Source organism: Drosophila navojoa, chromosome 5, assembly GCF_054131105.1.
Source record: "Drosophila navojoa isolate 15081-1374.11 chromosome 5, UAZ_NAV_1.0, whole genome shotgun sequence".
In the NCBI taxonomy this organism is placed as follows: Eukaryota; Metazoa; Arthropoda; class Insecta; order Diptera; family Drosophilidae; genus Drosophila; species Drosophila navojoa.
The window spans coordinates 24,741,879-24,752,427 of NC_142893.1; the positions used below are offsets into that span (position 1 = coordinate 24,741,879).

Below are 10,549 nucleotides of genomic sequence, written 5' to 3' on the forward strand. Positions count from 1 at the left end.
TTTTAGAGAGGATGTATACTTACTCAACGTATTGAATATGAATTATTGCAAGGGCCAATACATAGTACACTTTTCATTGTTTCACTCAATTTGTTCACATTTAATAGTGTCGTTAGTTAGTATAAATGTTTGTTTAAAAAATGTTCTTTAGCAGCCCAGCGAAAGGTGTAGAAAAATACATTTATGTGTAGCATATACAATATATATATTATATATATAGACAGATATTTAGATGAAGGAGGAGGTGGAGCTACTGGCTCAATTCGTGCAGTATGTGGGATAGAACGGCACTGGCCTCCACATTGCTGAAGGCCACATTGGCCAGATGGGGCTCGTAGCGCTTCAGGCTCCGCTTGGCCGTCAATGAGTAATTGACCAGATTCCGCAGGATCAGCGCAGCAGTGAGCCGTATGCTCTTCGTGACTGGACCCTCGTTCTCGTCCATCAGTTCCTTTGAGTTGAGAAAGTCAGCCGAGTGCCGCTTGATCGCCTGCAGAGCAGAGGTTCCCACAGCAGTGGCTGCAGTAGCAGGGGCAGCCGCCGTAGCTGCTGCAGGTGCGTTGGCACTGCCCACATTTCGCACTATGGTGACCGTTGGCTGGGCAGGCGACACATTATGAATACCCGTAGCCAGGCGGCGCTGCACGCTGGCTCGCAAGTCATCCAGCGCCAAGTGACGATCGACGAGGTGCGTCATCAGCGAGTAGCGCTTACGTGCTATGTTGTCGCACAGGCTGGGGCCACTGCCCCACTGGCAATAGATCTCGGCGCCTGGGTCCAAGTGGTCCGGACAGTGCACATTGCAGACGTGATGCTGCAGCTCATTGAGCGATTTGAACTTGCGACGCGGACAGTTGCGCCAATCGCAAATGAACAGCCAATTCACATCCACGGGCACAGCGCTCACAGTACTCACAGCTGCAGCGGCTGAGGGACTAGCATTGGTCACTGCACTCGTGGTCGATGCAGTTGCTGTGGTAACAACTGTTCCCGCTGCTGCTGATGGCAGCTGACTGGCAACTGTCGCAGCTGTGACTGCTGGTTGCTCTGCTGGCTTTGACTCGACTACTAATGTCGGCTTCTCCAGCTGCGCCTGCTGAGTGGGCTTCAGCACAGGCATTTGCACCGGATGCTGCTGAGCAGAAGCTGCCGCTGGCGTGGGCGGCGGCACTGGCTTCTTGGCAATGGGTATAGCCTGAGCTGGCTTCACCTTGGCCGCATCCGTAAGCTGCAGCGGGATTAAATTTGATTAGGACTGCTCATTGTAAATCAAGCTCAATATCAATCTTACCGCGATGGGCATCGATATCTTCTGCTGTATGATGGAGGGATGATGCTGCTGCTGCTGCTCCAGCACGTTGCGTATGTGCTGCTGTTGCTGCTGCAGGGCAGCGCCCACGGCTGAGGTGGCCCCCACTGGTGGCTGGGTGGTTATGATTGTCTGCGAGTTAAGCTGGCTCTGCTGCAGTGGGGCAGCCGTGACGGGCGTCTGGGTGATGAGCGTCGTTTCCTTGATGCCGCCGAGGAGCAGCTGCCGCTTCTCCGCGCCGGCTGCGGGACTCGAGATGATGTGCTGCTGTATGATGGACTGATGCTGCTGCAGCTGAGGTATGGGCGCCGCCTTGCTGGCTACTATGCCGGTCCGATGCAGCTGCGCGGCCTGCGCTGGCTGCGGCTGATGCAGCTTTATGGTGGCTGGAATCTGATTCAGCTGAGAGAGCAGCGAGGGCGACATCTGGCCCGCTCCCAATGCGGCGGACACTGCACGCTGCGGATTTATAAAGATTTGCTGCTGCTGCTGCTGTTGCTGCTGGACCTGGGCGGCAGGACGCACCGCCGCCGCTGGCGCTGTGGTGGTTGTCACCAGCACCTGCTGCCCCTGCGCTGTCGTCATGATCACCTTCTGTGTGCCGGGCGCATTGCTAGCACTCACGCCCGGCGGCTGCTGCAGAATGATGATCGTCTTCGTCTGCTGCTGCGGCGTCTGGGTAACCAGCAGAGTGGGCGCGCCAGGTGCACTGGGCGAGGCTGCCACTGGCGCCGACTGCTGGGCCACCAAGTAGGTCTGACCCTGCTGATTGGTGGCCAGAACGTACTGCGTCTGCGTCGGCTGCTGCTGCTGCTGCTGCTGCTCCGTCTTCTGCTGCAGTATGACCGGCACCGTCTGCAGGCCTTGGTCCGTCTTGATGGTTGCCGTCGTGGCTAGTTTCAGCTGTGGTGGCGGCGCCGGCGCATTGCCAGCGGGAAAGATGAGCTGTCGCTGGGTCGGGTGCACCTTAGAGATTAGCTGCAATTGTTGCTGTTGTTGTTGTTGCTGTTGTAGTTGTTGCTGCGGCGCGGGCTGTTGCTCTTGACTGGAAGCAGCCAACGGCGGCACATCATCCAGATCCTCATCCTCCAGTATAGAGGCAGCCAAGTCCGCATAGAGATTGGCGGCATTCTTAGAGGGCGTCACCTGCGGGTCATCCTTCCCAGCGGGCGCGTTGCTGCCATCCAAGGCCAGCCGTTTGTTCTGCTCCTCATCGATGGTGAGCTTCCGCTTGGACTGTATGATTACTGTGCGTCCTTGCGCGTCCTTGGTCAACACGTTAGAGCCACTGAGAGGGGCGAGCGGCGGAGGCGCCGAGTCCGCCATTGGCTTCTTCTCCATGGGCAGCTGCGGATGCAGCGGCTTTATGGTGGTTTGGCCCACCTTCACAGGCGTGTGCTGCATCAGCGGATTATTGACGAACGCGCTGATTGCCGTGGAGGTCACTTTGATGGGCTGTCCGGCCGGCGAGCCAGTCGAGGATGCGGTGGTGGCCACTAGAGCGGGCGGCTGCGCCTGCGCCTTTTGCTTCAGCTGTCGCTCGTTGACTTTGTTCGCCAGCAGGCTCTTAATGACCGAGGAGCTGGGTGTGGGCGAGGCAAGGACATCCTCGCCCGATTCGCCGCTTGACGGGTCTGACTTGGGCGCCACAGTTGCTTCCTTCTTAGCAGCTATGGCGGCAGGTATTCCAGCGACTTTCTGCTGCTGCTGCTGGTGCTGCATGGGCAAGGGCTGTGCACGCATCCTTATGCCCACATAGTGTGTGCCGGGGAGTTCCGTTCCATCCATCTGTCGCACGATGGCGGGTCCGACGGTTGCATTGAAGATGAGGCGCACGAGACGCGGAAACTGCATCCGGTTGACCACCGAATGCTTGCCCGCCTTCTGGCAGTGCGACAGGTAAATGGTGTACAGCTCCTGTTGCTCCACGCGATAATCGTGTCCATTGCCGGCCCGCTCGTAATTGGCGCCTAGCCAGGTCAGCGCATAGGTTTCGTCTTCGTGGGTGAAGCTCTGCGGCGCAGATGGAGCAGCAGGCAGCGCTATCGTAGTGGCTGCAGTGGATGCTGGCGCAGGTGGAGCTGGTGCTTGTAGGGTGGGTGGTGGCGGAAGCTGCACCTGCGGCAGGCTGGGCACTGGCAGCTGCACTTGGGGCAGGCTGGGCATGGGCAGGGGCATATGCGCAGGTATGACAACAGGAGTAGCTACAGTTGCAGGAGCAGTTACTGGTGCGGGCGCTGGCACAGCCGCAGGCATCGAAACTGTCTCCGGCGGTGGGGGCAGCACTTGCACCTGGGTGGGTGTCGGCGGAGGCAGCGATGGGATCGGCGCGGACGGCTGCGGCTGCGATTGCGGTTGCGGTTGCGGCTGCTTGACCGTCATCAGCGGCGTCATCTGAGTGCTGGGCATGTTTTGGGACATTGTAGACAATATGTTGCCCGGCACCACCTCAACCACTCGCATCAATATGCAGCCCGCAGCGCCGTACGACTGCGCTTCAACAGTTAGCAGAGATACCAACTGATCCAGCAGCCCACGCACCTGCATCAGCATGGAGCATGGACGTGCGCCCAACGTGCTCAGCGCGTAAATCGCCTCCAGGGTGAAGATGAGCAGCATAACGTCCGTCAGCGACAGCAGCAGCATCACACGATGATAGAAGTCCAGCCCGAGACAGCGATTTATGTGCTGTGCATTGCCCTCGCGCCCGCACAGCTTGTAGAGGATCTCCAGACAGCTGATTATCACGGCACGGTCATTGGACTCGATGCCCTCGCACAGCGTGGCCAGCAAATTCCGCGACAGCTCGTCTGTGGCGGGATCGAGTAATTCGAACTGCTGCGCCAGATTCCCAGCCGTCTCCAAGGCCTGAATGTGGATGTTGCCTGAAGAAGACACGGAGAGGATGGGTTAGATGGTGACTACATGTCTATCTGATACACTTACTCCACCGCACATTGGCGCCCATGACCAGATATCGCCAAAGCGTGCGATTGGACGCAAGCAGCGTGACGTTCTCCTGATGGAAGCTCAAGCTCCTCAACAGCTGCACAATTTGCAGCACGCGCTGGCCAATGCGTTCCTCTGTTCCGTGGCTGCGGCGCAAATTTAGAAAGTCCAGCTCGAAGTCGAGCTCATCGGACTGGAACAGAGAGTCGTCGAACGGATTGCTGTCCTTGCTGATCAAACCGTTGTCCCGCCAGGCCTGCTCATCCGTATAGAGGTCTAGTATTTGAGGCTTGTCGAACAGCAAATCCCGCCAGAAATTAAGCTTAGAATGCTTCCGCACCAGCGTACCCCTATTATTGTGGCCGTGCTGGAAGAGCTGGCGCATGCTGTAGTCCGCATAGACACCCAGGTGAGCGAGCAGGACGTCCAGAAGCTTGGGGCACTCGGTCAGCTGCAGAGTGGAGCGTGGCTCGTTAGCCATCAGAGTGCACACGTTGATGGCAAAGTCTTGCTCGTTGGGCAGCGGCGATATGAGCGACAGCAGCAGCTTCTCGTAGCTGCTGTGCTTATGCAACTGTGTGGACATTTTGTACTGGCGACGCCGATCCGCATTCACCATATGCTGCCGCTGGTTATACGCCATGGGCACGGCCGTTAGCGTGGAGTGGCCCATGCCAAAGATGCTTCCCAGGCCACCGCCTGTCAAGCTGCCCCCTACACCGCCAATGGCCCCTCCGGCTAAGGCGCGGGAGCGCACTCGACTGGCGCTGGTGCCCAGTTCCACACACTCGATGGCCGCCTCCAAAGCTTCCAGCTTGTCCGGATCCTCGCCCAGAAAGTTGAGGCGCTCGTATTTGTCCAGATAGCGACGATAGATATGCTTGATGCCAGCGGTGCCGTTCACACAACGGTCCCGCAGCGTATCCAGCGCGCTGTACACCTCATCCCATTCGTCGCGCATGTTGACCTTATTGAAACCACCGCGTTCCGTGACCTCCTGATACAGTCGATATAAATCCACATGTTGGCCACTGATCTTGGCCGCCTGAGTCAGTGGGGTGCTGTTGGAATTCAGAATAAGAGCAAATGAGTAGACAAAATCTAGCACTAGCATGCCAGACACTCGCTTACCCGCGCCGCTCATGGAACTGATGCAAATCACGCCAGAATTCGTCCGGAGCACTCAGCTGCTGTTCTCCATCTCTAGGTGCTTCTGCAGCTTGTAACTTTTCGGGCGTTCCAAATATCGATTGTTGTTGTGCTTGTAGCTGTTGTTGCTGTATATTTCTCGCGCGCAAAGGGGTTCCCGCAGCGCCCAGTTTTGCCGGCGTCGACTCATTTTGCAGCGTGTTGTTGTTGTTGTTGTTGGCAGCACCAGGCGATGCTGCTGGCAGAGACTGAAGTAGCACGCGCACGCTATCAATGGACGTCATACTTTGGGCATTTAGTTCGAAAGGCAACACGAGTTGTACATTCTATAAACTAATACTGAGCGCACTCTCACTTATATTAGTTACAAAACTATAAAAACTCAACAATAAATACAACTAGAACGCGAAGACGACGCGCTTTTAGATGCAGGGTTGCAATTAAATTTTAACAAATGCTGTGCGGAAGCGAAACGATATATCGTGTCGTCGAGCAGGTAATCGATATATTGTTCAACTCCACTTATTGGCGGAATAGTATAAAAAATTTTTAAAATGTCATTATTGTATATAGAAGTATCCAGTTCAATTATCTGAATACTTAAAAATTACTTTTATAAATTTTATTAGCTAAGAAAAAGAATCATAATTATTATTAACGTATTGACGACTGATAACAAATTTTATAAATGTTTCTATTGATGCTTATAAATATTTATTCTTTCGTGAGCAAAGCTAATTTAATTTGAATTAACTAGTGACATTCAGTCAATTTTTTTTATTATTATTATTTTTTATTATAATAAAAACTAGATAATAATTATATATTTTTATTTTCTGTTGGTGGTTGGTCTAATTAACATTTGCACTGATTTTAGAGTTATGCTTTCTTGCCAACTCCACCACCAGATGCCATCCCATTTGTCCTCCTCATATTTCAAGTATATTCCGTTTAAATTTCTAAGTTTGAATTATGTAAAATAAATACGATTTGTGCTTTAATTAAGTTTATTCGAAATGATTTTTATTTTATACTTACGCTCTTGAGCATTGATTGTACCACCATCCGCCGCTTCGCTCTCTTGCGCAGTTATCGAAGCTCTGTTTGTCGTTATCCCGGTCAAATGTGGTGAATTTCATACCTCTTTCGAATTTGAGGGAATCACCTGCATCTCCCGAGAATCTTCCCAAAACTTTCAGCTGGTAAGCATCCTCTTCACTGCCTATACTGAAATTATTGTAGCGGGCAAAACGGGTTGTATCATTGAAATTTTCCAAATGTATGTACAGCTCATGTGGTCTGGAATTTGTCATTCTGTAGATTTTCTCCAATCCGATGAACAAATTTCCATCCAGATCACCAAAGCCATCCCTATATTCTTGCCAGCTTCGATTAAAGTCCACGGCATTATCCACACGTCTCTGAATTACCGTCCAGCCAGGACCTGCAATACGTCCGTCGCAAGGCACTGGAAACGGCTCAATCCCTGGAACTTTAATTTCAAATATATCTGAGGAGTTTCCAATGCTTATGCAACTTGATTCGTAAACTTTCGCTTGGATCTCTCGCTTGGAGTCCATTATCATGAGTGCCGCTGGACTCGACGAAAGATTCATCTTGCAAGTATCCAGCATTAAGTTATTGACTTGTAAAGTTGACTCTAAGGACTTTATTCGTTCATCCTTCATCTCTATTGACGTCCTGTAAGCTTCCAGTTGCTTTAACAATTCCAGAAGGTGTTTGCTTTCCCTCTCCAATGTGGATAGCAGATTTTCCACTTTATTCTTAATTGAGGACACGTCATCGTGGAGTTTTTCTTGGCTTTTGCACTGTTCGTCCTTATCCATTATCGTTCTTTCATAAGTTTTTTCCTTCAATTTCAAAATGGCCAACTGACTCTGCATGGCCATCATTTGCGCATTCTTTTTGTCACACGCTTCCAATTTCTGTTGCATTGTCACGGTGTTCCATAGGAAGACCTTTAAGCAATACTGCGCGCACTGGTTTTCTTGATTAGCCTATGTTTCAAATGGATGGATTTCACAATAGGTTCACTAAAAAGGAATCAACTTACCTGTTCATTTAAATTTTCATCGGAAAGGGAAATAGATACACTTAGAACAAATATTAGGAGCAAATGTAAATGCATAGCAATATTAGGCGTAGCTTTTTTTTTATGCACACACATCTTGCTTTCAGCAACCTAAATTATAAACTAATTGCATGATTCGAAATTATTTATGTATATGTATATACGCGCAAAATTATAAGCTGATGATAAGAATGTCGCATGGGTAATCACTTCTAGGCCAAATGTTATTTGTACATTATCAAATTATTACAATGGGTATATTATAGCTATAATGAAAAGTAATATAATGAAAAAAAGGATTTGGATTGATTGGATAAACTGTATTTTATGAATATAAAAAATTAAGTTATTAAACAAAACTTTCTGCTTTACATTGTCGTAAAAAGGTAATATGAAAGGAAAACAACATCTGAATAAACAAAATATTAGTTACGTATAAATTAAAATAAATATTGTTTATCGTTAATATATGTATATAAACTACTTTTTATTGTAGAAAATTTACCAGAGAAACCCATTTGAAAACCTGTGTTAGTTAACGTTAGATAAAACAAATAATATATGTAAATAATCGATAACAATTGATCGACAATAGACACATGTGCGCTCAGAGAGTTAAATAACACTTACATTTCAACTTTGTTTGATCAGAATATAAATTAAATTTGTATCAAGTTTTCAGTGTTTTTGATCAGACAGCGCAGTGAATAAATCAATCAACAATGAGTTTGCGGGCTTATGGTCTCCTCTTGAGGACGCGTCAAATGACCCGGGTGTGCCGGCAAGCGCATCGGACAGCGACCTTTGCCTTAAGCTTGCCTCTGCAGCAGCCGCAATCACCGAAAACAGGTGAGCGTTGAAATGAAGTTCGCAGAGCAGCATGATTGATGTGCCATTGTCTTGCAGCTCTGCCGCAACGTCGGCTTGCCACAGCTGCACCGGAATCTTCAAAATTGGACAAACATGAGTTCCAGGCAGAGACACGGCAATTGCTTGACATTGTCGCCCGATCCCTGTATTCGGACCACGAGGTGTTTGTGCGCGAGCTAATCTCGAATGCGAGCGATGCCTTGGAGAAGTTCCGGTACACGGCCCTAAGCACAACAAATGAAGGGCAGCTGGCGGCGAGAGATCGTCCACTAGAGATTCGCATCACCACGGACAAGCCGCAGATGCAGCTCATCATTCAGGACACCGGCATTGGCATGACCCGTGAGGAACTTGTCAACAACTTGGGCACCATTGCACGCAGCGGATCCAAGCAGTTCCTCGAGGAGCTCAAGCAGCAGCAGCAACCCGCCCAAGCCAGCTCGAATATAATCGGCCAATTCGGCGTGGGATTCTACTCCGCCTTTATAGTTGCCCAGCGCGTGGAGGTTTACACGCGAGCAGCCACTCCCGACGCGGTTGGCTTGTGCTGGTCCACAGACGGCAGCGGAACCTATACCATTAGGGAGGCAGAGGAGGCCGAGCACGGCACCAAGATCGTCCTCCACCTGAAGACCGACTGTCGCGAGTATGCGGACGAGGACCGCATCCGCACCGTGATCAAGAAGTACAGCAACTTTGTGGGCTCGCCCATTCTGCTGAACGGCAAGCAAGCAAACGAAATCAAGCCGCTGTGGCTAATGGACCCGCAGAGCATCTCTAAGGAGCAGCACCAAGACTTCTATCGCTTCATAAGCAACAGCTTCGATTCTCCACGCTTCACACTCCATTACAACGCAGATGTACCACTGAGCATCCATGCACTGCTTTACTTTCCGGAGGGAAAGCCTGGTCTGTTCGAGATGTCCCGCGACGGAGCCACGGGCGTCGCCCTGTACACGCGCAAAGTGCTGATCCAGTCCAAAACGGAGCACTTGCTGCCCAAGTGGCTGCGGTTTATCAAGGGCGTGGTCGACTCCGAGGACATTCCCCTGAATCTGAGCCGGGAACTGTTACAGAATAACAGCCTGATCCGCAAGCTATCCTCTGTTATCTCCAGTCGTGTCATCCGCTTTTTGCAGGAGCGCGCAAAGAAGCAGCCAGAGGAATATGAGGCTTTTTATCGCGACTATGGACTGTTTCTGAAGGAGGGCATTGTTACGTCCAGCGACACTTCGGAGAAGGAGGAAATCGCCAAGTTGTTGCGCTTCGAGTCGTCCAAATCGCCCTCTGGTCGCATCTCTCTGGACGATTACTACAAAGAAGTCAGTGCCGACCAGAAGGATATATACTACCTGGCGGCCCCTAATCGCATCCTTGCCGAATCCTCGCCCTACTACGAAAGCCTAAAGAAGCGAAACGAGCTCGTGCTCTTCTGCTATGAGCCCTACGATGAACTAGTGCTCATGCAGCTGGCACAGTACAAAAATAAGAAGCTGGTCTCCGTTGAGAAGGAGATGCGCAACCAGTCCCAGGACCCCGCTGCTCTGCAAGACTTTGGAGAGGGCAGCCTTAGTAGCACTGAAGTGGACAGCCTTCTGCCCTGGCTGCAAAGCCAGCTCAAGGGTCAGGTGGCTAAAGTAAAGGCTACCACGCGCCTGGACACACATCCCTGTGTCATCACCGTTGAAGAAATGGCCGCTGCGCGACATTTCATACGCACTCAGAGCCACCAGCTTCCCGAAGAGAATCGTTTTGCCTTACTTCAGCCAGAGCTGGAAATCAATCCAAAGTGAGTTTGCAATGTATATACCTAAGCTTTTTTTTATTTATCGGGTTTTTTTCCACAGACATCCCATCATAAAGAAATTGTTTTCCTTACGTACAAGCGAGCCAGAACTGGCGGAGCTGATCGCCAAGCAACTGTTTGCCAATGCGATGGTTGGCGCGGGCCTCGCGGAAGATCCTCGCATGTTGCTCACTAATATGAACTCGCTGTTATCTAAAGCTTTAGAAAAATACTAACGCAACACTAAAATAACTAAATTTTAAATATAAAAACTGTTACTTTTAATCAATTTTACGAAATATACCAAATACCAAAAAAATATGAAAATATTTTTATCTTCATAAAATACCAACGGAAATCACGTTCTGTCGCGGTGGTACATAACCAGTGCTGT

General features: G+C 50.4%; 3 protein-coding genes across 3 annotated transcripts; 1 reads left to right on the forward strand and 2 right to left on the reverse strand.

The window, feature by feature from the left end:
- Window positions 1-68: 68 nt before the first annotated feature.
- Bap170 (Brahma associated protein 170kD) lies at window positions 69-5,867 on the reverse strand. The gene is made up of 4 exons (XM_018105007.3): window positions 5,390-5,867; window positions 4,256-5,319; window positions 1,292-4,194; window positions 69-1,228 (listed from the first exon to the last, which is right to left on the reverse strand). The coding sequence occupies exons 1-4, from the start codon at window positions 5,689-5,691 to the stop codon at window positions 251-253; spliced, it is 5,247 nt and encodes a 1,748-aa protein (XP_017960496.1). The 5' UTR covers window positions 5,692-5,867; the 3' UTR covers window positions 69-250.
- Window positions 5,868-6,198: 331 nt separating this feature from the next.
- LOC108654017 (microfibril-associated glycoprotein 4) lies at window positions 6,199-7,600 on the reverse strand. The gene is made up of 3 exons (XM_018105013.3): window positions 7,482-7,600; window positions 6,446-7,425; window positions 6,199-6,366 (listed from the first exon to the last, which is right to left on the reverse strand). The coding sequence occupies exons 1-3, from the start codon at window positions 7,593-7,595 to the stop codon at window positions 6,237-6,239; spliced, it is 1,224 nt and encodes a 407-aa protein (XP_017960502.2). The 5' UTR covers window positions 7,596-7,600; the 3' UTR covers window positions 6,199-6,236.
- A 472-nt stretch (window positions 7,601-8,072) lies between these two features.
- On the forward strand, window positions 8,073-10,513 carry Trap1 (TNF receptor associated protein 1). Its single transcript, XM_018105012.3, has 3 exons — window positions 8,073-8,348; window positions 8,406-10,158; window positions 10,217-10,513. The coding sequence occupies exons 1-3, from the start codon at window positions 8,222-8,224 to the stop codon at window positions 10,389-10,391; spliced, it is 2,055 nt and encodes a 684-aa protein (XP_017960501.1). The 5' UTR covers window positions 8,073-8,221; the 3' UTR covers window positions 10,392-10,513.
- The last annotated feature ends 36 nt before the right edge of the window (window positions 10,514-10,549 follow it).

Excerpts from the sequence above, each read along its gene's own strand:
- Bap170 (XM_018105007.3), bottom strand. The coding sequence starts at position 5,691 with ATGACGTCCATTGATAGCGTGCGCGTGCTACTTCAGTCTCTGCCAGCA. Across the intron at positions 5,320-5,389 it reads CAGTTCCATGAGCGGCGCGG|CACCCCACTGACTCAGGCGG; the intron begins GTAAGCGAGTGT and ends GAATTCCAACAG. Across the intron at positions 1,229-1,291 it reads AGATATCGATGCCCATCGCG|CTTACGGATGCGGCCAAGGT; the intron begins GTAAGATTGATA and ends ATCCCGCTGCAG.
- LOC108654017 (XM_018105013.3), bottom strand. The coding sequence starts at position 7,595 with ATGTGTGTGCATAAAAAAAAAGCTACGCCTAATATTGCTATGCATTTA. Across the intron at positions 7,426-7,481 it reads ATGAAAATTTAAATGAACAG|GCTAATCAAGAAAACCAGTG; the intron begins GTAAGTTGATTC and ends TTTGAAACATAG. Across the intron at positions 6,367-6,445 it reads TACAATCAATGCTCAAGAGC|AAATTTAAACGGAATATACT; the intron begins GTAAGTATAAAA and ends ATTCAAACTTAG.
- Trap1 (XM_018105012.3), top strand. The coding sequence starts at position 8,222 with ATGAGTTTGCGGGCTTATGGTCTCCTCTTGAGGACGCGTCAAATGACC. Across the intron at positions 8,349-8,405 it reads GCCGCAATCACCGAAAACAG|CTCTGCCGCAACGTCGGCTT; the intron begins GTGAGCGTTGAA and ends ATTGTCTTGCAG. Across the intron at positions 10,159-10,216 it reads GAGCTGGAAATCAATCCAAA|ACATCCCATCATAAAGAAAT; the intron begins GTGAGTTTGCAA and ends TTTTTTCCACAG.